Source organism: Pimephales promelas, chromosome 4, assembly GCF_988280905.1.
Source record: "Pimephales promelas chromosome 4, fPimPro1.hap1.1, whole genome shotgun sequence".
Classification (NCBI taxonomy): Eukaryota; Metazoa; Chordata; class Actinopteri; order Cypriniformes; family Leuciscidae; genus Pimephales; species Pimephales promelas.
This window is the reverse complement of record NC_142772.1, coordinates 38242037-38268821: the sequence shown is the minus strand read 5'-3', so window position 1 is coordinate 38268821 and position 26785 is coordinate 38242037. Positions and strand designations below refer to the sequence as shown.

The window sequence follows — 26785 nt, the reverse complement described above, 5'->3', positions numbered from 1 at the left end:
GTATTTTGAAATGTTTTCAATATGTAGATGACTCACGGCACAGCATTCAGCATCTGTGGTCCGACAGCTTGAGGTTCTGCCTTGTTGGAGAAAACAACACTCCAAATGAGGTTTTATTGTGAACAAAGTGTTTTTGCTTTACATTAGCACAATTACAATTATATTTGTTGTGCGACTTACCATATAAAGATAAAGACGTGCAAACACGATGAGATTTTCCTCATTTTGTGGCTGTAAAGTACAAGACTGTAAAGACTGTCAGATTATGAAGTGCTGGAGTGATGGTGTTAAACAACATTATTGTGATTATAATGCGTGCTTATGTTTAAAATGGTTTCATTTAGGAATGTTGAGCAAATTATTTTTAGATCTACTTTCTAGTTGCTGAAGCCACTGTCTCGTATTGATGAGGTGGTCCTATAAGGATCCACCAATTATTCTTTTACATTTACATGAATATATGTGCCAGTGGATATGAATATCTTGCAATCTAGTTGCTCAGGGTCATTTGCAATTGATGAGACTAAACAAAGGATTGTAATTATGATAATGGAGACCTGGGAAGAAGTGTGTTATTGAGGGCATGCGTGTAAATCAAAAGTGTGTGCTAGAAGGATGAAGACAATCATGTTAATGTGCAGTACGTTCATATTGTGAGCACAAAAAAAAAACAACCGCTAAGAAAAGCAGCAGGAGAAACTACCATGCAAATGTGTGCAGCTATATCAGCGTGAAATTTTATATGCAGAAGATGGATCAAAATATGGATTGGAACATTTTTCTGTTCCTCATGAAGCCTGTGTTCTGTTCAGTGATCTCTGACTCACAAAGATGGCCGCTCAACAGCCTACACCCTCCACACTGCGGCTGACAGCAGCAACATTTCAGGCTGATTCTCACCGAGTGTGTTTGAGAAAGAACGACAGAGAAAAACTAAAGTTACACCTTCACAACTCTAAAGAAAAATATGCTTCCTTCGAAGAGACACCTCTTTTTTTTCTGCTTGTCATGCAGTTTTCTGCAGTAGCCAAAATAGCAGAACAAGGCATTATAAAAAGAGAGAAAGGAGTTATTTTAAGGTACATTTTTATTCAGATGCTCGGTATCAAGATATTGGAGTTGTGCTGTGCTCTGCTGGTTTTGGTTTTTAGTTTGGATCAAATCTTCACTGCAGCTTTTCAGTGTGACTAGATGCAGATATAGATCAGCAAAGTGCTCTAACCACACCAGTCATGATGACTCACACGCACTCATATCACACGCACACAGACTATAGATGTTCTCATCTGCTTCTATCAAAGCATCGAATCATTTAAAAAAACTAGTTTCTGAATTTATTCACGAAGTCTCTTTTACTACCGTATAGTATTGTGTGTGTCTAGGATGGTCATGTTTGTGCATGCAAGTGTACAACTTATGTCCGTAAGGGACTGTGTGTTTGTGTAGTTGGGCATGTTTTTAGATTATATTTAAACACTGTTCACTAAAGTTCTGAATGTTTGTTAATCCTTGATTTTAAAGTCCTGTGGAGGAAAATTGTAGGGTTCTCTTAAGGTTGTGCATGCATATGTTTGTGTATGAGTGTGTATGTGGCCGTGTACGGGGCATGTGAGTTTTCAGTATCTCTGTAAATAATCAGTTGTGTGAGTGCAATCACCATTTCAACACTCAAAATAGCTAAAGTTGTGGCCCATCTATTAAAGGGGAAGTTCTAATATTCAGTTTGTCTTAAAGGAGAAGTTGACTTTGTTTCTTCAGCGTGTGCCTTAAGCAAGTGTTTTCATCAGCCTCTTCTGCGTGACTTTCTGTTGTGCTTTATAATACTGCAGGGAAGCTAAAAAGAGGAATGAATTTGATTCTGAATTTGAAGTTTTTGAAAGTTGAGTGCTTTTGACTCTGTGTGGGATCAGGGAAAGGAGTTTTTAACTTTAGCTTCCAGCTGTGTACCAGGCACACTTATAACGACGTTGCATGTTACAAAGACACACACAACACGCATGCACTGAGAACAAAACCTGATCTGTCAGTAAAAACAAAAACAGTTAAATAAATTAAGACACTGAAAAGAGTATATTTTGTCTCTGTCCATACATTATACAGAGCTGTATCTTGTGGGAAGTGAGAAGATGGAGGCAACCTGATAATAGCCTCTTGTGTGACTCAGAACTTGGTCAGGCAGCTCTGTTGCATCAGTGGGTTGGGCAGAGTTTCACCTGCAGGCCTTATGACGCATTACTTTATAAATACAGTTTGAAAATGATTTTCAATTGTTTTCTCTAACTTTAAATTTAATTATCTAAAATGTATTGCTTATAGTGACAGAGTCCAATTTTAAAAGCTGGCTAATTTAGCTGCTGTTTGTTTGGACTGGTTTGATGGGATTTGTTCACCAAGGCCATAAACTGTGAAACTGCTTTTGAGATGTTGCCATTAGATCTACAATGAATGTTCAGTGTGAAGATGGTCTTTTAAAGGGGATATATCATGCTAAATCCACTTTTGTTTAGCCCTTTGTTGTATAATTGGAGTGTTTATAAGTACAGAAAAGTTTAAATTATTCTCTTCCGGTGCTTCGTTTATATCTTTATATTCTGTTTTAGTCATATTTTGCAACCTGTTCCAATTTTTCTGTTCTTTATGACGTATTTTGAACAATTACGTCACAGTATTTGCTGCGGAACTGACAAATAAGGACATTGACTACCGGCCCAACACTTATTCTGCCATTTTTATTTCTTTCTCCAATTTTGTAGTCCAAGCTCAGGGATGCAGAAGTTATGAGATCGCAAGTCATAATGTTCGGTTGTTTAATTTAGTGACCCACATGCGAAGTGCGAGAAAAACTTCAAGGATTCCCACTTCAACAGCCTCCGCCAGTATAAGGAAGGGTTTGCCGATCGACTTCGTCTGAATGATGGGTAAATTCCTTCTAATTGCATTTCGATAAGCTGTAAATATCGTTAATAAAAATAAAGTACTTTATAAACACATGGCGGTCATGGTTTAGCAGTATCTTTGTCTTTCCTTGTTTTTTTTTTTTTTTTTTTTAGTAACGTTACATGTCTGCTGTATTATTGTTCTCGAGTTTCATCAATGGTCATTTAGCTGCTGTGTTTTCTGATGCTTTTCTAAATGATATTATCAATACAGATTTTTAGTGGTAAGAATAGACCATAGTCCTTTATCTTGTTAGTGTGCTTGTTTTAACACGACAAACAATCGACTTTCACTTATAACACAATACAGTAACATACCATTGCAATACATCCATATGAAGAAATTGTTCTGCAGGTTTGTCGTCTTCTTTTTCAACTCGCTCGCTCTGGCTCGAACATGTAAGGCTTGATGGAAAAATCTTCCGTTGTTGTTATTGTGGAGAAGAGTGGAGCATTTTGTTTGCCTGTCGACTGATTTCATTATTTTGTATTGCTTTGGATGAAGGAGCATGTAAATCTTAGCATTCAAGATGCTAATATGTGCTACTGCTAGCAAATAGCTAGCTAAAGTCTATCAGTTTAATTAAATGTCACTGAATCAAACGAAATATAAATGGATGAATGAATGTAATAAAATGCCTTTGAATCATGTCTGGAAGCCTTTAAAAATTCACGTTGAGACTACTTAAATTGGGTAATTTAAAATGACATAAATCCATTATGTTGAAGTTACATGAACAAATTATGTTTGTTTAACGTAATCCAGTTATGTGGAACCTGTTGACAAATTAAAATTAATTAAAGCCAACATATAATTTTTTTGAGTGTGTTTACATGTGAATAAAAATGTTCTGTGACGCTATATAATCCTATATCTCTAATCAAACTACAAAAATGGCCAACTCAGCAAACTGGAGAGTGGGCGAAGTTATGACACATCTCCTCTTTATTTAAAGAGGCCGCTCCAAAACGAATTTCTCACATGCAGACGCACATCAGAAAAGGGGTAGAATAGGGGCCTGTGGAGCTATAATAATGAGGAATTCAGACCCAAGCATTGCAGTTTCGCTTTATATAGACCACAAAAGTATGATTTATATGTAAAAAGGACCGATTTAAAAGCATGATATGTACCCTTTAACGTCGTCATCATGAGCTGTTTCAAAGCAACATATTAAAATACATAACTGCTGTTGATTGCAAATCTCTACTTAAATGTAATATATTCTGTAGTGACGGTAACATCCAGTGGGGGGCCTTGGAACTTCAGTGAATGTGGAACTGAACCTGCATGTCCATATTTAGAGAGTGAGACTAAAAGAATGTGTGTATGTGTGTGAGAGAGAGAGAGGGAGAGGGAGAGGGAGAGGGAGTGGGAGGGGGAGGGGGGGAGAAATCCTTGCTAAGGAGGGAGGGAGAAAGGAAGGGGACAGTAATGAAAATTAAAGAGAAAAGAAAATGTTGTGGGGGGACATGGGATGGGTTGGGTGGGTAAAGTTCCTCACAGCATGTTCTAGACAACTTCTCAAACCATTTACAATTTATTTTATGAGGGAAAAAAAATTAATAATCTCGAAGTTCAAGCTCCTGTCCTTTGTGGGAATTGATGCATGATTTCTTTCTTTTTTTTCTTTTTTTGAATGAGGAGATTAAGAGCAGCCTTGCCAAGGACGATTGAGGGAGATGGATGGAAATGAGTCTGAAGGTATCAAACTCCAATAGCCTTCAATCTACCAGAAGTGGACCGGTGACCAGGCCTGTGGAAGAGAAGGTGAATTTACATAGAGGTAGCAAATGGTTTGTTTGTGTTCAGCAGATGATTTACATGAGGTGTCCTTGAATGGACCTCAAACTGAGGGTAGGTGAGCTATACATGAGACATTTAATATTTAGTATTTAACATTTAAAGACATTTAATACCTTTATTTACATAAACCTATGCACTCCATGCATTTAGTGCACATAGTGCATGCATTTAGCTCATATTTAATCTTCTGATATTCACATCACTGGTCAGTCTTATCTAAATATGAAATTCTGTACCTAAATGAAATCTGGTTCCTGGGGGTATTGCTGCTATTTCAGTGCAAATATACAGCATGTAGCCTATATGTCTTTTTTCTTCTTTTATTTAAATGTGTCCTGACATCACATACATGTTTTTCAGATATTATCTATTTGTTGTGTTTGCAACTGAATAAGACCGTCTGCTCATCTACTGTATGTCTCCTAAACAGTCCCTGTCACTGTTAGAATGCAGTGCTTTATTTAACAGATGTTGCTGACATGTGCGCTTACTAAGATACAGTGTCTGATACACACTGAACATTTTTATATTAACACACATGAAAGCTTGAGAAATCTTTTTATTTAATTTTATGGAACATTATGTGAGCTAATCTGATGTTGGACCCTTTGTAATATAATCTTATTTGATTCTTTGGGGAAATCTTTATTGATCCTTATGGATTTGTTTAAAAGTTATGAATTTCCATTACCAAATTTTGGATAGGGATGTTTTAATGTGTCAAAACCAGAATAATAGACTAATATTGTGCATTTTTATTTTGCAGTTTCACCTGTGATTTTTTTTTTCTTGCAATAAGTAAATAAATAAAATAAAACATCTAATGATAAACCATGCTACCTCTCATTATGAAAATATGGAAAGGTCAGTGAAGTATTCACACCAGATGTCATATAAAGAAGAGAGATTATCTGAAAGGTGTGAATTTTCTTCTCTCAATGAACAGATAATTATTTTATAGTTTCTTAGTTTTCTCTTCATTTATTAGTACTTTTATTGTTGCTGCCGAAGTGCCGATGATGATTTTGACCTTTTTTTGTTGCGATGTGTATGTGTAATTGGTGTGCAATTGTGTTTGCTTTTAATTTGTAGATGATGAAGTCCACAATTCCAAGAAGAAAAACCACTGTTATTAAATCTTTCAGCAAAACCAGACAAAGGTAAACAAGCAAATACACACACATTATACAAATATGAGAAGTCTTTGGGCATGTTAAATTGATATTGAATGTAAATGTAATATTCTTTTTAATTTCTCATTTTCACTTCCCCCTCACACAAACATGCTCTCATTATTCTTTTCCTGTGCCACTGGCTTCTCCTCCTTTACCCTTTCAAAATACCTCTTTTTCCCCTCTGTTCCTGACTAACTGACCTATGTGTGCCTTACCAACTTAACCATATTTTGGGGACACATGTACCCAGAAGTCAGCTACCAAAAAAAAAATCAGCTACCACCCTCCTTTTAGACACATCTTCATTTGTAAAATATGATAAATAATCTATAAATAAATTAAGTAATAAAGGAAATTTTTTATCATATTTATAACATTTATGAAATTAATAAATGAATGTCCACATTTAGATAGCCAATTTAATTGTGTGTGTGTGTATTTGATCTAGCTGATTTGAATCTAAATGGCATACATATACTGTGCATATACAAAATAGGTCTATATGTGGCCCGTGCTGGAAAAATGAGTCGCAATTAGCACATTTTCAAAACCGAGATATTGTTATTTTCACATTATATAAAAAAACCCTCCCTTCTGAGATGGGGGAAGCTCTCCGTTTAGTGACACCGACTGCGCTGACAGGGCATCGGACAGCCACAAGCTCTCCAGACCGTGCGAGGTGGGGGATGTCTCGGCTCGTTACTCCTTTTAGAGGCCTCTTCATGGTGGGCGAAGTGGTCACTGGGCGCTGGGGAAGGAGTAGGAGGGTCTGTAGAAGCCCTCCCAGGGATAAACTGCTTAAGGGCAGCTGATTGCATCTTAGCAGTTCAAAATTTGTCAACCAATGAATTGACCGCCTCTCCAAACAAACCTGACTGGGAGATAGGGGTCAAATTTCAGGGAGATTTAGCCATATGTGGAGCTCAATAGCCACCAAACTTGCCATGGTCTGCCCAACCGTGCATGCAGTGTGCTTAGTTGCACGCAGCGTAAGGTCGGTAGCTCTGAGGAGCTCCAATGCCCCTGTTCTCATCCATTTCCTTAAGGAAGTCCGTTTGGTAGACCTGAAGAATCGCCATGGTATGGAGCGCCATACCTGCCTGGCCAGCCACCATGTAGGATTCGCCTATGAGGGCGGAAGTGGTCATAAAGGGCTACGAAGGAAGAGCGGGAGAGCCAAGGAAGGAGTGGTTTTCCAGGAAGGAGCCAAAACAGGCAAAAAGTGAGTGGCCAACGTGTCCTCAACCACTGGGATAAACGAGTAGCCCTGCTCCACAGAACCAACCAGTTTGGTGAAGTCAGCGGCATTAGTCAGCTGAGCTGAAAAAGGTTGCTTCTAGTCCCTAGAAATCTCACAGTGAAGATCGCTGAAAAATGGCAGCTTTCTTTTAAATTGGATTGACCCCTCAGAAAACGCTCATCAAGCTTGGAAGACTGAGCATCGCAAGGCTCGTCCGGCCAATGTTAAGTTTCTCAGTAACACGTGTTAACACATCCACGAGCTCAATGTAGGCTGCAAAAGACTGGGCTTCTTGGCCTCTGGACAGGTGTCGGCCGTGACCCCGAAATCCTAAGACTCAGACGTCGCAGTAAATAAAATATCCTCCAATCCAAAGGAAAGGGCATTGTGTGCCTCTGGACTGGGGCATAATAATCGTGGAGAAACTCCGCTAGAAGGGCTTAAAGCTGCCGTCGCCAACATGTTTTTGATCATATTTAGTGAAATTAAATACTATAATCCGACAGAACAACATGCATAAAGTGTTTTTGGGAAAAAACTGAGCTTCTGACTACAACTGACGTGTGTTATTTGTTTAGCAAAAATCCACCGCTCCCGGTTCAACGGGTCCAATCGCGCGGGGGGGGGGGGGGGGTTGGGGGGGGGTGGGGGGAGAGGAGATCTGTCAAGCACAGGTTGTGTACATGCCACCCCTCGCGAAAGTTACAATCGGATTGGCATTTTGAAAGGTGGAAATTTACGTGATTTAAATGGTTTCAATTAAGCTGGATGCAGGGGTTCAAGCTGGACGCAGAGCTTGGAACATTTCTTCTCGACAGAAATTGTCTAAATTGGGCTTTATCAACCAGTTACTTTATGTCTTAGTGTTATGTTAGTAATGTAAGTAACATTAGCCTATGTTTGCCCAAATGTGTTGGTATATGTATAGCTTACGTTAGCACTTGTTGGGCAGGTTCGTTAGCTTTGTTTGCACTGAAATCCATGTGGACGTAAGGTTAGGTGTATAAACATGTCAAAGGAATAAAAGTTTGGCTTTTTGGAAGAATGTTGATGGATGCTGATGAGACAGGCGCTTTTACTAAAGCTGGTGCACACGAACTGACGAGCACGAATTCTCTGTTACCCCTTTTCCACTGAAAAAAGAACTGGTTCGGAACTGGTGCTGGTTCAAAGTTGGTTAGGAGTTGGTTCAACTTCCGAACCCGTTCAGAACCTGTTTGTTTTTCCATTGACTAGAGCGCCCAGGGAACGACGTCGTTACGTCACTGTGCACGTCGCTAGAAACGCTTGCAAGTACATTGCTTTGGGATTATCTCTAACTCGTGTACCAAGAAAACTTTAAAAACAATTGAAATATGCAAGTCTTTTAATCTTTTCGTTTGATATGTAATCTTTTCTGATAAGTTATGTACCCCTGTCTTGTGTCTTTTTTTTCTTTCCTTTTATTTGTTCTATATCGTGACTGTTTTCTTCTTTGCTTATGTTTCGAAAAAAATAAATCAATAAAAACGCTTGCGTGTTTCTGCAGTTTCTCCTGGCTTTGCGATGGTCAGAAAATATGTTTAGAACACATCTAAACCCGCCCCAGCCCCCGACCCGATGTAAGCATGACGTGCTAAAAGAACGGTTCTAGTCCAGCAAAGAGTTGGTGCCGCTTTGGAACCAGTTTTCCCGGCCGCGAACCGGTTCTTTGGCTGTCGAAACACAGGCACCGGCTCCGAACCGGCTCTCAAAATGTGTTGATAGTGGAGGGGCATGAGAGTTGTAAACATTCAAAATTTTGGCTAAATCCACTCATTCTGCCAAACTTGCCGACTGCAGCTTTAATGGACACATTTTTGTGGAAACATCAAATTCAACAATTTTTCTTTTTTTTTTCTTCACTATTTTTGCCTGTAGCTTGAAATTATCCCACGCGGACTCTGATTCATTTTGCCAGCACAGGACACACACACACATACAGACTGACTGCTTTGACCAGTCCCTTGGTAATGGCTAGAAGACACACTCTGCCTTATATAGGCAGGAATGCAACAACAGACACACACACATAAGAAAGCTGGCAAAGTGCGTCATTCAGATTAGGAGCTTAGAGAGAGAGAGAGAGTGGCAAGGTGCCAAGAGAAAAATGAATAAATATAACAGAAATTTAAAAATCTTGCAATTATTTGTGTCTAGTTTCAGAAACCTGAAACCTGACCACTTTTATGTGTCGTCTAAACAGCCCCTTAGTTGACAAAGTTACTTAAGGTTGGTAGAATGTCTAAAGTGGACTGTTGAAATAAAACTTTAACTTTGAGGCCAAGTCCTTCCCCCTGTCATTCTCATGCAGATCCAGCTGTTTTTCCATGCTGAGATTTAAGCAGATGTGTGTGTTTGTGTGTGTGTGAGGAAATAACCTAAAACCTACAAAAACAAATCTGGACCCAACTGACTATGCTAATTATCGCCCAATCTTAATTAGCATAGTCTACCTCTCTAAAATCATGGAAAAGGTGGTTGCTTCTCAACTGCAGTCTTATCTATCTCTCAACAATATAGCTTCGATTTATTTCAGTCTGGTTTTTGCCAAAACCACAGTACTGAAACTGTATTATCAACGACCTCTTACTTTGGTGACTCTGGAAAGCTTTCCATACATTTATTACTTGACCTCAGCTCAGCCTTTGATACTGTCTGTCAAAAATCTCTACTCAATTATTCCATTTGCCACTGCCAAAAATTTGGGTATCACTCTTGACCCTTCACTTGACCCTTCACTGACCTTCGATCCTTACATTAGTCAATGCTGCAAAGCTTAATTTTTTCAACTCGACCGCATTGCCAAACTCCGGCCCTATGTCAGCCGAAAAGACGCTGAATCGCTGGTACATGCGATTTCTCAACTTCTGTAATATTATTTTTTCTGGACTACCAGCACATTCTATCTCACGTTTGCAATATATTCAAAACTCTGCCACAAAATTACTAACTTACACCAAACAAACTGCTCATATCACTCCAATTCTGTTCAAACTCCACTGGCTACCCGTGTCATCCCGCTTTACTTACAAAATTCTTCTACTTACCTTTAAATCACTCTGATGTTCTTGCTCCATCCTATCTTTCTGACTTACTCTCTCCTTACATTCCTCCTCGAACTCTCAGATCCTCTGGTTGTGAACTCCTTTGTGAGCCAAGCTTTCGCCTATCATCTCTGGGTGGCAGGTCTTTTTCCGTTTTAGCCCCCAAGCTATGGAAATCTCTTCCCCTGGCTCTTAGGACAACCACCACGCTGCATCATGACACGTTTTTCTTAAACATTATTCATAACTCTGTATTACAGTCATAATGTTAAATTAGGTACCATTAGTCTTTTTGGACTGGGCAAATGTCTATTGTTCATTTATGTGTGAACTGATTGTGAAGCGCCTTTGAGCTTGGGAAAGGCGCTATATAAATGAAACGTATAATTATTACATTGTGTAAAAAAATAAAGCGCGTGAGAACAGTTCCTGTTCTCTGTATTTATCTGAGCCCCGTTAGACGAGACATGCTGTTTTGCTTGTTGACTATTTTTCTAGTGGAAGGATGCGGCAGCTGCCTCTTGTTCCTCATGGCTTACTCATCAAAATTGTTTGTTTTAATGTCATAATGTTTTAGTACATTGGGTTTGAACAATTTATAGAACAAGTAATGTGGGACACCTGATTTTATATTGCAGTTCATTACAGAAATTTAATTGGAATTCCTAAATGTTCTTCAGTGTAATTGTGTGATTTTAACATGTTCACTTTTCTACAGCGATGAGTATGAGGCATGTGATGCATCCCAAAATGCAGTGCTGTTGATGGAAGCACATGCTCACCTTACCAATGGCTTGCAGTCAAGAGAAAGACTTCTGCTGCTTTTCACAGATTCACTTATCATCGCCAAGACTAAGTATGTCAACTTTTCAGTGGGCGTGAGTATGTGCATTTATATGTAGGACATCTGTCTCTCTAAAAGTGAATGTGTGCATTGTGTGTGTTACATGTTACAGGTCTCTGTATCTAAAGCTGAAGGATCGTGTTAGCCTCTCAGACATATGGCTGGCGTCCTGTGTTCATTGCATCACAGACAGGAAGCTCACGTCCAAGAACTCCTTTGTGATTGGCTGGCCGACCATCAATTATGTCATCAGTTTCAGGTGGTCTTGGAAAAACTATTTAAAAATAGCTTAAATGTCAAACGTCTGTAGTTTTAGCAATCCAAACCAGACTGATGTGGTCATAGTATGTCATTCAAATAGTACTGAATAATTCTAAACCGTTTTGTTTATGGGATTTTTACAACTTGAGATGAAGCAGCAGTCTTTAAAAGAGAACTATTCTGTAGTTGAAGGAAAGGACTGGTGGAAAGCTTTTAGCGCTACAAAGGTGCTAAGGAAAATAATTGAGTGAGATCCACCCACACTACTGCGACTGACTTGATCATAAAACACTGTGTGATAAGATGACAGAAAACATTTTTTTCCTGCAGCATTTAAATTCTCATGTGAAGTTCGCATTATATACACTCACACACTCTTTTATAAATTCAGCTCAGCTCTTTGTCATTTGTACAGTGCTGATTTGCATCCTTATTTACCTGATTTTTCATTCTTCATTAAACATATTGTTGTGGAGATTAAAGTAGGTAAAATCCCATTAAATAGAGAATCCATAATATGCTGCTAATCACAGGATAAAAAACAACAACACTGAGAATCCTTTTAGTTAAAGGGAAAGTTCACTTTGAAATTAATTTTTGGTATTTTTTATCTTACCTCAAGGGCATCCAAGACGTAGGTGTCTTTGTTTCCGCAGTAGTTTCAATTTTTTATATTTTTACGTCAAACTGTTCTTGTCTGTCAGTCATATAATGCAGGTCTATGGTCACCACTTGAAAGAGCATGCACAGAGAAGTCCAAATTAAACATGATTTAATGACTCGTAAATGTAAGTACACGTTGATGGCCTAAGACACGAAACGAGTGGTTTGTATGAGAAAACAAACAGTATTTATTTATATATTTATACACATGCCATCAATGTGTACTTACATTTACAAGGGGCCTACACGGAGTATCACCCCAAAGTATAGTTCCTGGGGAAAGTTCCTGCGTTGGAAACATGGCTAAATACCGTAAATGTTTTGGATTGTCTACGTCTGTGGTTGCGCAATGTTCACTTTTTGGGGATTGGTTGGGACACATGCAGCTAATGAGAATATTAATGAAGGGTACATAAGATGGTCACTTAGATGGTTAGTTAGTACATATGATCAGAAATCAAATGAGTTACAAACTCAAGACTAGAAGCAACCTATATCAAATAAAAACTACATTGACTAATATCAGAACTCAGTGTCTTATGTCTTATTATTCAGGTGCATTTGTCTGAAAATCCAATTCGAATATTTTAACTAAATCTAACATTTCCTCTCTCTTTCTGCCTGTCCTCCAAAACCAAAGCTCATCTGAAACAAAAGAGAGATGGTTACAAGCTCTTCAGTGGTAAGTAAAAAAACGAATCAAAGACTCGTGTCCATAACAGCATATAATGTATCAAAGTACAAGTTTCTTTTCAAACATGAGGTATTCCCGCTCTGATCTTGTGTCCATTCTCTTGAATGTTCCACGCCTCTGTATTTGTTTTTTTTCTTGCTTTCCCATTTGTTGTTCTTTGCTTGTAATAATGGTTCATTCTTCAGGCACACCTGCAGGGCCAGGCAAAGAGTCTTGCCAAATGCCATTCTTCTCTACGTTCTGCTGATATGCCATCCCGATGACAACAGCTCAGAGGTACATAAACGTCTTTTGGTTTAATTTGGACCAAGCCACTCCCGGCCCTCAGGGAACTAAATCCATGTCTCTGTTTATAAGTGAAGGTTATTTGTACTCTAGCCCGAAGCTTTTCCTTGTGAGTTGATGGTCATTGCTGTTGTTTGTTTACATGGCGTTGGCTTTTAAGACCGTCGCTGTGGCAGTGGATGTGAGCACGACCGCAGAAAATGTGGTTCAGTACATCATGCAGCAGTGCAAACTTCTGGTAAGTAGTTCGTTATACAGTAGCCCCTTGCTGTGAGGAATAGTTTAATACACCTTTGTTTGAACATTAGCTATTTAACCTATTTAAAGCACAATTGAATACTAGGGAGTGGTCCAAGTTAGAGAGCCACTTTCTTTTTCTTTACACCCAATATCACTTTGTAATTTGGTGGATTTAAATGTGCTTTTATAACGCTATGTACATCGTTCTGTTGATATGATGACTATGATGACCAGTAACTATATTGTGCCAAATTTTTCCACTGGCATTTCCTGTGTTTGATATCAGCCACATCCTTTTTCCTGTTTCTTTACAAAACATAATGACCACTTCCTGTGTGCAGGGTGAAGTCTTGGACTACCAGCTGTGTGTGAACTATGAAAAAGAACAGGAAACATACCCCCTTATTGGTGATGACACACACACAGAATTAACATACTTTTTAAAACAAATGTGAACACCTGGTAGATCAGGGGTGTCAAACTTATTTTCAAGCATGCCCTTATGCTCGACCAATTTTAATTTGCTCCAATGCAGGGATCATGCATAACATACTTTTTATGGAGTCAAAAACTATGTTACGCCTCTTTAATATAGATTACATAAATTACATAATTACATAATAACTTAGGGAATTTTATTCAAACAACAATATTGAGAAGAAAATGAGAAACCTGCTCTCAGGTGGATCATTTAATAACTTGAATAAGCCATTTAAATATATCACCAAGTTCAGCCTAAAACAAAACCGAATGCTTCATTTAAATTACAAGGCATGGTTTTCAGGCAAACTCACCGTGAAATGAATATATCATCAAGGTTGGGTAAAATACATAATTGAATTGAATCCCTTTTGGTCCATAAATTGGAATTTCAGTTAAATTGGTCTGCAACAATCAGAGTTTGCCTTGACAAGCTTTGCTTTGCTAGTTAAAAAATATAGTTCTCTTTTTGAAAAGTGAAATTCACTTTTTGCCTTTAAAATATTTCTGTGTACCTCTGTGTTGTCATTGTTGCCTAAAAGTACATTCACAAATTATGCTGTAGGTTGCCACAAATCTGGTTTCAGATGCTCGCAAATTTCATGCATGATTAAAAAAAAACATTCAATCTGATAATCAACTGTCTAAATACTCACCATATCCGCGTCTGCTTCTGCAATCCTGTTAATTAACACTATTTCACTTACCACCTGTTCCTGCATTCTTACTTTGAACAAGTGATTTAAAAAAAATGGATGGATGTTTTGTTATTTATTATGAATATCATACTGATATAATATTTCAAGCATGATTTTTCTAAAAATCATCCCACATTTCAAAGTTGGACTCCTCCAAAGGACATGATTCAGCCTGCATGCTGTCTTTAAAAGCTCTGAGCTATATGAAATTATTGGTGCCCTGATGAAAGACTCGTCATGATAAAAGTTGCTATTACTACTATTAATGAGCCATGTCATTTATATGCACGTTTTTAAGTAAGGTTTATTGAATGAGACAACAGGATATGCAAGGTTTAGTTCTAGATAACAGAATCCAAAACTCAAACTCACTCAAACTTAAAACTCAATTAAAACCAAAACTCAATTAAACTTAAAATCTCTATGACTAATCCATAGGTGCATCAATGTGTGTCGGATTTATATACAAATTTTGTACTAGTGAGAAAACAAAAAAGCAGCCTAGCAACTATTCTTAAGATCAAAAGAGCACAGTCTCATTTAAAAAAAAAAAAAAACAGACACAATCCTACACATAATGAAATATGTTAGCAATAAATTAAACACAATAATATGATTTTTGGTTCTTGTACTGTTAGAGAATGAAATTGCCTGCAAGCTGAAACACCAATTTCCTGTCTAAATTTGTATCTTTTGTAGGCCATGAGCTACCATTCTTTATCCTGCATCATTCCCTGAGAAGTCAGCAAGACCATCTGCTCATGCCCAATGAGCCCGTGCAGGAAACATTTAGTTCTGCCCAGCAGACGGCCTCTTCCAAGACCCCTCACTTTACCCTAAAAACCAGAACACCAACTCCTAGGGGTGAGTTCACTTGTCACCAACAGAACACAACACACATAACCAGCTCAGTAAAATTCATCAAATGCATAATAAGATTTGTGCCTTATGGGGTTCCCTTAATCTGTCTGTGTATCTCAAAGAAGATGATATGTATAGAGAAAGTGTGTCTACTTAAGGAGCATGAGAGCCAGGATGGGTTTATCCCTTTCTCAAACATCACTTCACTCCAGCATTTCACTCTCATGGCGAATCAAAAAGCTTGTTCATTTTCAGATCTGGTTGAGAGCATGTTATTGGCCCGGTCTATTTCTGGAGCGAATGATAGACGCACGGATGCGTCGTGTAAATCTCTTGAACTCTCGTCTCAGGCCCATAAGGAAGAAAAGGAATAGTCAAACAAAGTCGTTATTTTAGTTTTATTTCCGCAAAAAAGTATTCTCGTCGCTTGATAAACTTTTAGTTGAGCCACTGTAGTCACATTGAATATTTAAACATTTTCTTCAATGACTTTTTGTGCCGTCAAGTTTTAATCCCTTAGGGTGCCTATGTAGCAGTGATCCACCGCTCAGATTTAATCAAAAATACTGTATCTTCATTTGTGTTCCGAAGACGAACAAAGGTCTTATTGGGGTTGGTACAGCATGGGGGTGAGTAATTAATGACTTAATTTTCATTTTTGGGTGAACTAACCCTTTAAACATTTTCTGTACACAAATATTGTTACAGAGGGGGGAGATATAAAAGAAAACAGTTAACATTTAATTTAGTTAAAGATTTTCGATCCCTTAATAATGAAACAAATACTTCTTACAGTTTAACATTTTGTTAAAGATATATGAACAATTTCTTTTATTTACCTTTCCAATAATCTTTTTGGATTCCTCTCCCCATATGATACTGTAATTTTGTACAGTATTGTATGGTGACACTAATTATTGTACAGCGCATAATGGTGATATCAGGGGTCAGTTATTAGTAATTGAGCGAGCCCTTGCAAGTAGTACTAAGAACATTCAGTGAAGTCACATGGGATGCAGCCAATTCTGATATCTTTTTCCTTTGAGAGTGGCTTAAGGCCCTTGCACATGCGTTTTTTCTTATTTGTGATTCGGTGGCTCTGAATTGTCAAAACACTATTCAAACAATTCGAACTGCTTGCTACGATGCTGTGTTTAGTTAATTATCACATCAGTCCCGGTTCATTTAAGGCCTGTGTTTTCCCTCAGTGTTTGTGGTTTGTTGTCTTTGAATGGTTTTGTGTGCTGAATTCCTGGAGTTTTCGTTTGTTCCTGTTAAGTTAAGTTTGAAAATAAACCAACTATACTGCAGTTCTGTGTCCTCGTCTTCAGCTACCTGCAACAACCCTGACAAGCATGAGGTCGTATTAATTTTTTTAACGTGCAAACATTTCAGATGCGAATTTCGGACCAGGGCCTTTACTCTTTACTCTTTACTTTAATAGAAAGATTGTATAATTTTACTTGTGTTTTTTTTTTTTTTTCTCAAACTAGAATCAGCGGAACATTTATTTGCCCAAGTCTGATTGGTCCATTTTGTATCATTGACTGACAGGTGCTTTGCTGAAACACAAAAGAAAGAGGTCTCTGATTGATTGGGCTCTGAGGAGGGGACACTTTCATCAATCTGATGGCCAGTCTGATCCACAAACGGCCTCTCACAAGCTATTTGGTCAGTCTCTTTCTTCCATTTGTCCTGATGGAAACCTGCCCAAGCCAATAATGGTAAGAATATGACTGGCTCTGGACCATTTTGTTTTTATTGTTTTTACTCATTGTCAATGGAACTTTCATTAAGCCATAGGTTTAGGTATGAGAGACTAAAATACTGTATATTTCATGCTCCTGACCATATGTTTATTTCTAATATGTGATCTATTTAATATAGCATATAACCTTACATCAAAATTCAAAAAATAATATAGGTAAAATGATAACAATAGATAATGTTGACCAAAGTTCTCAAACTGTGCAGTGGTGTGGATGATTAGCATCACAATTTTAATACTCTCACTTCATTCATATTTTACTTTGGTATATAAATGTAAGGAATTATGAATATTATTATTTAAAGCTAATAATTAAATGTGTGTGTACACATAGGACCTTCTATATCTGCTATTCTGTGAGGGTCCAGACACCCGTGGAATCTTCCGTCGTTCAGCAAATGCCAAAAACTGTAGGATCATAAAGGAGCGAATGAATTCTGGGCAAAGTATTTCACTGCATGAACAATCAGTTTTCGTCTCTGCATCTCTAATTATGGTGAGAACACGGTCATTTCAATTCAACAGTGATACACTACACACAAAGATTTACACACATAATTTCTCATTTACATTCTCAATTTAACTCTACACTCTCTTTCTAAGTTATCATAATCAATGGCTTGAGCATAACAATTGTACTCTGCCCTATAAATTACATTTCTTTGATTATCCTTGATTAAATAATGTGTGTGTGTAGGAGTTCCTACGGAAACTTCCTGGTAGTGTTTTGTGCTGTGACTTATATGATGACTGGATGGAAGTGCTAGAGAGTGAGGATAGATATAACAAAGTCAGAAGGTGAGAACACCACACAAACATACACATATACATATGCTCGCACATATACACACACTGTTTGTACAAAGTGTATGAACTAAGACTGAGTTCTCTCTAGAAGAGGGAACGACTATTGCATAAGTTAGCTTACGCTACAGGTAAAGTCATCTTTTCTCGAGATATGAAGCCAAAAAAAATATCTCAGAGCTCTGCCAGTATCCGCTCTTGCTATCGGATATTGGCAGAGCTCTGAAGGGAGTGCCAATCACTTTAAGGGCATATCCATGTCTAGGTTTGAGAATGACTTTAGAGTCATTTAAAGTCCCCCACACGTTTGACTGATGATAGAGCAGTCAGAAAAACTTTTTTTGAGCAAGAGGTACTTTAGATCCACGGTTCAATAGGATATCCTTTCAGGGCCTCGAGGACCAATGAAAGATTCCGCATAGGAACCGACAGTGGGTGCAGAGGATTCATCCTCCTGGATCCTTTAAGGAAGCGGATGACAAGCTCATTCCTTCCTAATGAATGTCCTGGCGTCGACTCTGCAAACGCTGCAACAGCCGCCACATAGACTTTAAGCATGGAGGGGGACCTGCCCTTATCCAACAGCTCTTGAAGGAAGCTAAGCGACCGCGAGACCCCACACGTTCGTGGGTCCAGATTTTTGTCAGTGTACCATTTGGAGAACACTGACCATTTAGATGCGTAAAGCTTTTTTGTAGAGGTAGCTCTATACTGCGTAATCGTGTTCAGCACTCCTTCTGGCAGGACAACGGGTACCCGTTAATCAACCATGCGTGCAGAGACCAGCACTCTGGATGGGGATGCCAGATTTAGCTGTGGGCTTTAGAGAGGACGTCTGTCCTCTCCGGAATCGGCCAAGTCTACAAGTCTAGTTATCGTCAGAGTTACTGTTTGTCATTGTCAAGTTTCTAGTTCCATTTATTTATGTTTGTTTGCCCCATTGACCCATGGGTCCTTGTTTTCTGTTTGTAAATCAACCGTGTTTTGTGAAAGTACTGTCTGCACTTGGGTTCTTATCAACAAAACGTGACAACAGTGAGTAGACCAGTATCTGAAAACCTCAAGGAACAGGCAAGGGATTGAGTAATTTACATAGTTACAAAATCAAAGACCCTGCCCTTTATATTCAATACCAAGTGACCCAAGAAAACAATAGTAATTATCCTTCAAATGGTAAGATCCACCAATATGACATTCTGACATCCATTCGTCATGGTAAGACTCATAACTTGACTAGATGGCAAGACTAAAAACATCTGCTGATATGGAAAATGAAAAGCTTCGGGCTCATTTAAGTGTATATTCACAAACTTCTTACAAAATGCATCGTCTGGGTTCTGAAGAGTACAGCCATTTCTGTTTGTAAACATCCCCCAATACTTCCTCAAGCCTCATTATTTATATATTATATATTATACATATATATTTTTTTACTAATTAGGCAAAGAAACTTAGTGTGGAGGGTAAGCTGTTGTAAGCAAAGAACAGCAAAGTGATGTTACATTTTTTCAGGAAAACAGCAGCATGAATGCTCAGCTGGGAGATTTTTAATTGGTACGTTATTTCTCAAAAACATTTAAATCCTGACTGAATCTGGTTGATGTGAACTCTATATTTAAAAAAAAATCCCTCCCTGTTCTAACCTGTACTCTTCTAGACAAAAGAAAATAATGTAACCTGGAATGAACTCTTATTCAAACATAACATAAATTATTTAGTAAAAATAGATCACTGTCACGACACAGAAGGGAGCAGACGGATATAAAATAAATGAATAAAACAGAGTTTTATTGACAGCAGGAGCAAAGCAGAACACAACTGGTGAAGGATGGTACTAGATGACATATAGGACTTAGCTGATTGTAATGCAAATGAAGATGAAGGAAGTGTGGTTGATGATGTAGACCGAGGAACGAAGATACAGGGAGACTACTGAAGATGAAGATGAAGATCATTGCAGTTTACTTCAATTCAGATATTGCAGATATCATTTATTAAAAGTTTTGGACATTTGAGAATTTATTCTGATTCAAGAGGAATCAGAATGCCAAATCCTGACTGGATGAGAGGAGGAGCTGGGTAATTAGCTCCTGAGAAATGCGATAGCTGCTGATAATACTGAAGGAGTTTATATATGTATACTGTGATAGGCATCATACAGTATGCCTATAGGTAGACGTGGATCAGCTGAGAGTCATCTGATGCGAGCATGCCAGAACTGACGATAGGCTTGATTTGTTTAGTATTCAAATTCCTTGGGTTTGCTGATGGTAATACTTCTATAAAATGACCGTGATCGCTATAATTTGCCTCTGACTTGCCTCAGGGGATTGAACAAAGAAATCCTCTCAACCAGTTTTTCAAACAATATTCTTCTCAATAGATATTCATCATAGAAACTCATGTTGTTGTTAAAGTGCCACTCAAGCAGTTTGCTGCAGGGAATGTAATGATGGTATTTTCTTTCAACTGTGCAGAGATTTACATTTTGATGTACCATTTGAAAAATTCAAATTCCAATCCAATTGCTTATTGGTTGGAAATTTCTCATGTATTGATTCATAATCACTAGTTTATGCTCACCTGCTTATCTTTGTGTGTGTGTTTGTGCATGAATATATTTCCACATGTATGGGAGTGCTGAAAAATTTCTGCACATAGTCATTTATTGGAAAGATTATTTGAGTATTTCTTTTTATGTTTCTGTTACCTGGTTGCATTTGTCTGTCATTTTTCAAGCTGTATTGTCTTTGTGTCTAGTTTGCTTGCACAGTTGCCGGAGAAGAATGTCACCTTGCTATGCCACTTATTTGGAGTGCTACACAGGATACACACTCACTCAGAGGTGAATCAGATGACAGCAACAAACTTGGCCCTTTGCATTGCACCCAATATGCTCTGGAGGTCGTCCCAAATCAGCCCTGAGAAAGAGGGACAGAGTGTGTTGCAGGTAAGCCAGTAAAAATCTATAATTTATATATTATGAATCAAATGACTGATATCTGTTATATTATCAACTGATATCTATTATATTATCATAAATCTGATTTTTTTGATGATCGTATTCTCTGGCATTTGAGAATGATCCAAAGAGCAGCTTGGGTTAAACAAATGTGCCTGTTTGATTAGTGACCGAATCAGAATAGTGCAGAATCAGAAATATTTCTTATTCATTTTAGGTCAAAATAAGAGTTATTTTTTTAACATATTTTAAAATAGTTTATTTAGAGATAGATTATTTAGAAATAGATCACTGAAAACAGATAATTTAGTCATATGACTAAATTATCTGTTTTCAATGATCTATTTCTAAATAATCTATCTCAAATAAACTATTTTCAACTTTCTGGATTAAATTAGATTTTAAAGTGTGCCCTTAGAATGTTTAAGCCCACAGTTTATGTAAAGGAAATAGTATTTGGATATATCTCATCAAACAGTGAACAAAGACATGACAAGAATTAGAAACAAAAACTAAGAAGCTATACAAAAGAATCAACCCTGAAACAAAACAAAAATACCTGTGACATTTAGCAGGTAATGAACATACAAGAGAGGCATTCTTTATAGTGCCCACTTGGCTAATTTGATTATTAGAAAACTGTTCTCTGAAACGGCTTTAGAAGTATATCATGTTATGCTTATAACTACCCACAGACAATTTAATCACTCAGTCACTGAGTTACAAGCTTTATTGTGCATATATTCATTCATGAAGTGCACTCACACTTTCTCTAGTTCAGGAATAGAAGCAGTTCCAGTCCAGAATCGGAAATGTATTGGTTCAAATCTAGGTCAGATTTGAACAAAGAATTGGATTTTGTCCCCCATGGCAGTAGATCCTAATTTGTATGCCAACTTGCTAAGCACTGCTGTCATGCCGCTTAAACAGTTCCCCCTTATTGCTCTTGGGAATGCGTTTTAAAACCACTATCACCACAGGTTGTCATGCTGGAGAAAAATCTATGAGCCATTACATGAGCACAATTGATTGAATTTTAAATAATCACAAGCACCTTTTGGTAAGGGTGCAACAACCCGGGCTAATAATGATCTGACTATTATTAGCCTAAAGCTGCATGATAATGATGCATCTGATGGCTGCTGACAAAATCAGATTTCCTGATGTTACCAAGGGATCGCTCTTATCGACAGGATGTTGACACAAATGCAAGCAGGGAAATCACTGAGAGCTTGAATCGCCAGGGACCAACGTCACTATATTGTTGGCACGAATACTGGTGGTACAATATGTGTTGCAACACAACAAGAGATTTATAAATCTTAGGTTTGTTTCAATGTGCAAAATAAGACTTGTAAAACTGTAAAAACTGGAATGAATCCACACTGTTTGTCTTTCTATGATCTGGGTTTCAAATCCAGGAGTGCTGAAACAGAGATTCTGCATGTCAAAGGGGATTCCTTGTTATACAGATTTTCATATTCAGGGCCAATAAAATTCAGGAGCATGTATAATTGAAAAACATATCCAGATTCTCCCGAGTAATATTCTATTGCTTCATATGACAGCTGTTGTTGAGTCATTAACTTCAGACTAACAGTGTGCTGTGTGTGTAGTGCTTATTGAAATTGTGAGAATCTTATAATCATACATCAGTTCGAATGCGTAAAATGTCTGTACAGTATGTCTTATTTTTTTCCAGGAAAAGTGTGCATATGAATTTATAGCCACCAAGGCGCTATACATTACAGCTACATATAAGCTATACATATATAATTTTCATTATTTTGTTTTTAAAATATTTTTGAAATTTAAAAAAGAAAAGAATAATGTTTCTTAAAAATGTATATTTTTAAAAAATGAACAATGGAATTTATTAAAGACAACTTCTTCTTTGTTACCATAAAAAATACATCCAGTTGGCTGTGTATTAATTTAGCAGCTATAAAGACCGACGATGACAATTATAGCACCACTATAGTTTGAGCTGTGGGGAGGGGTTGGTTAGGTTGATGGTTATTTTATTTATTTATTATTTATTAAAAGCTTGACTAAAGTAATAGTCTTAGATCTGAGATATTTATTGAAAGAGAAAAGTCAGCTGTGAGTGTGACAGGAATGGAGAATGGAGAATTGTACAGCGGCCCGCAATCAGAGCCTAACGTATTAGAATCCAACGAAAAGACTTGAGGTGGTGGTGTCTGTGTGATTTACTCAGAGATTGAGAATAGAGGGGAGATTTTGAGAGGAAACAGAGCTCAAATGACCTTATGCACAGCTGCACTACTTCCTGAACTTAAGCCAGCTCCTTGTTTCCTGTCTGCCATTATTGGCCGAACTTGATGAATTCAGGTGTGTCTGATTATTGTTGCCGTGACTACTGAGGTCAGGCACACCTGGATTAATCAATTTGTCCAATAATGACAGACAGGAAACAAGGAGCTGGCTTAAGTTCAGTGCAGCTGTGCATAAAGCCAATTTTCTCATGGCTAAGCCTGAGACGATTGACATTATAGCCACATGATAAAGAGTGGAAGAGAAAGATTAATAGAAGGAATAATATATTTTGTGTCATTTGAGAACCATGCTGGGCATTTGAAGTATGCAACGTGTTGCCTGGCTACCTAAAGATGCCAATTATTAGAATCTGGTCTCCATAGCAACATATACTGGGATATGCCAGGCACAAAATATGAGACCAATGAATGATCTGACTCCAAAAAGTTTCATGTATGAGCCAGAGTTATATGCTTTGAATCCATACCTTCTGCATAATTCATACCACATTCACTACCCATCAGGGGGTTGGAGTAGATTATATGCCATTTTTATTCTGTTTTTTTTTTTAGATTTACGAATTTATATTGTATAGTAAAATTCCATCAAATTGAATTGAATCCCTTCTATATTTTTCATAATATGAATTAATAATTTTAAATTTTTAGTGAGTAAAATAAACCACAGCTTAAAACATTTTGTATAAATCTTAATGAAACAAGGTAATGGACCATTTTATTACTTATTTAAAATTCGAAATATTTAATTCATAATATGAAAAATAAATAAGGAATGTTCAATTCAATTTGATGGAATTTAACTAACATTCTTAATTCACGTGAATAATATGTCCAGTTCAATTTGATAGAATTTTTCTATACAATCTTAAAAACAAGCTTAAATATTTTCTTTAGTGTACACAAATTTCATTAACATTATTCAAGAGATTTTAGATTAATCTGATCCAGTAGAGATGAGATCACATCTGTGATATAATTCACTATAAGACTCTCTGTAATCCTCTGTGATTCACTCTGAGAAGTGATTCAATTCACTTAATGATTTTTGAAGTCTTGGGCACAGGGATGAATCACGGTATACAGAATAACCACAGCTGTAATCTTAAATTCATCTGAACCTATTTAAATTATGACCGGAACGGTTGGTAATACAGAGAAAATGTAAATGAAATGTTTACAGTCGACATGAAACGGAAACTGCAATCTCCTTTTCTCCCCCATTTTCACATATCCGAGTGAAAATGATTCTTGAAAAATGTTGGATTCAATTTTGTCCTCGATTTTGTGTTTTGTGTTTTGCTAAAGTGTTTTGCTTATTGTCCGGTTCTCACCCACGGCATTAGAGAAGAGATGGTAAAATTAAAAGGATATTTCACCCAAAAATGAAAATTCTCTCATCACTTACTCACCCTCAAGTTGTTCCAAACCAGTCTGAATTTCTTTCTTCTGCTGAACACAAAAGAAGAATATCAGTTGATGGATTTTTTTTTTTCATCACACTATGAAAGTCAACCCATATTCTTCAAAATATCTTCTTTTGTGTTTAGCAGAAGAAAGAAATGTACACAGGATTGGAACAATTTGAGGGTAAAATGAGCAGTTGGATGTCTGTGATATAGTGCAAATGGCAACAGCTCATTTATTCAATGCATTCTCACCTTGCTTCCTCTTATGGATACAAATTAATGCACAAACTGAAATGCTGAATGGAAACAGGCTATTTGAGACAATACCTAATTGTTAATGTGGATAGAACAGTTTGCCATGTCCAGGACTATGTTCAATGATGCTTTTGCATTTCTTAACTCAAGCAATTGCTTTAGGAAGAGAACAGCATGAGTCAATCAGTGGATAGTACTAAACCCTCTGGTGCTGTTAAATACTGTTTTTTTGCAATGGAAATCTTGCAATGTTACGGTATTCAATTTCCTCCGCATGCATTTTAATTTTCCATTTCTTTGCCTGGTTTCTATTTGAAAGGAGTTGGAGTAAAAGATTCATTGGCTTTTTCTATGAGAGAAGTGAGGATCTCTATGCTGATGCCAAACACACACAAACACACTGGCGTCACGTGCGATCTGTGCTATGAAAACTCTACACTAATGTCTAAACATTTTAGAACTTGGACAAAAACAAGGTGGTAGTCATAGCATACCAAATGTGTCCACCACAGATGCACTTACAACACAAACTTCTGGAGCTGGTTTGTACAGTGCTTCGGTCTCTGATATATGTGCTGCCATAGTCAACGTTTATATTTGCAGGCCAGCTGTCTCTGTTTTCCATATTGATGATGTTTTGTGTTTTTTGTTTTTTTTTAATCTGTCATTCAGGTCGCCATGCTAATACAGTACCTGATTGAAAACTCGCCTGCCATATTTGGAGATGATCTGGACAGTCTGTTCACCAGGCAGATGAATTCTGAGCAGGAAACACATGACTACACAGGTAATTGCTTAGTAATGCCCTTTGGACCTCATTAATATGAGAAGCCTATTGAGGTACTTAAAAGACCACAATTTGCCGTTTTGACAATGCAGTTTTACTCCCACACACATTTAAACTGCTGGCAGTTATTTAGAGTTTGACTTAGTAGTAGTAAATGAATTTTAGTTAAAGGGCCACTCCACCTCTGGAAAGATGAATCATGTGTATTTAAAATGTGTAATTTATGTAGTAGAAATGTGAAATTATTTTTGAATTTGGAGCTTTCTAGACTGAGAAAAGAAAGAAAATGTATTTTTGGCTTAGGTAGATGAAGGACAACAACTCCCAGAATGCACTTGTTTCGCTGCCCTAGGAGGCCACGTCTACTGGTACTCACTACTAGTACTCACTACGAAAATGTGTTTCGAGATCGCCCAAAATGTCCGGGATTCGGCTTTTGCGTTCTACAGTAAACGATTTTAGCCCGATTTTGGCACGATCCGTTTGACGTAGGGTGTCGTGGGGATTCGTAAACGACAACGGCCGTCGGGACGCAAGATTCGATCGTTTTATCTCATATAGTGTGTCATAGTGGGCGACAACCTACGTTGCATCTGTGATGCTTCACGACAAAAAGACTAGCATGTTTAATTTTTTTAACGGTCATCCACAACGGTTCCGTCACATGTATGAGGTTGATCAATAGGAGCACAGAAGCTTTTCCATACACAACTTTCAAAAAGCAGTGTTTCACAACCCTGTTCCTCTCTACCAACGAACTGATGAGTTGAATCAGATGTGTTTAATTAGGAAGAGTTCGAAAATGCAGTGTTATAGTACTCGAGACTCGTCTCGGACTCGATCTCGAGACCATATTTTAATGGTCTTGGTCTTGTCATGGACTCGTGTCCATTTGGACTCGGAATTAAATCGTACTCGAAAAATTTTTTTTTTAGGACTCGGAATTATTCCCGAGTCCACTCGAGTTCAATTAAAAATATTTTTCATGATTATTAATGTATGTTAATAAAATATTTCTTTAAATTGATTGACACGCCCAGTGATTGGTGATTTTCTAGTGCGCAACTGTCTGCGCATGACAAATTGTAATAAAATTACTTTTAACACCACCTACTATGTGGCCTTTTTACCCTAAACTGATCATATTTTTTAAACTCTAAGTAAATTCATTAAAAAAAAAAAGGATTTCTCTAAGTAAATAAAAGTAAATTAGGTAATCAACCCTCACTGGTCTCGGTCTCGACTCGGACTCGACCG

The 26785-nt window shown here is 37.5% G+C and overlaps 1 protein-coding gene across 1 annotated transcript in view; it reads left to right on the top strand.

The window, feature by feature from the left end:
* Positions 1-4457: 4457 nt before the first annotated feature.
* Positions 4458-26785, top strand: part of arhgap20b (Rho GTPase activating protein 20b) — a 28942-nt gene continuing 6614 nt past the window's right edge. The window contains exons 1-14 of the mRNA XM_039659767.2: positions 4458-4707; positions 5836-5903; positions 10942-11079; positions 11180-11326; positions 12632-12673; positions 12871-12961; positions 13131-13208; positions 13552-13618; positions 15088-15252; positions 16804-16973; positions 17352-17513; positions 17715-17815; positions 20582-20771; positions 25414-25528. Coding sequence (XP_039515701.2) covers positions 4624-4707; positions 5836-5903; positions 10942-11079; positions 11180-11326; positions 12632-12673; positions 12871-12961; positions 13131-13208; positions 13552-13618; positions 15088-15252; positions 16804-16973; positions 17352-17513; positions 17715-17815; positions 20582-20771; positions 25414-25528 — 1618 coding nt within the window. The 5' untranslated portion in view covers positions 4458-4623. The remainder of the gene's footprint in view (positions 4708-5835; positions 5904-10941; positions 11080-11179; positions 11327-12631; positions 12674-12870; positions 12962-13130; positions 13209-13551; positions 13619-15087; positions 15253-16803; positions 16974-17351; positions 17514-17714; positions 17816-20581; positions 20772-25413; positions 25529-26785) is intronic.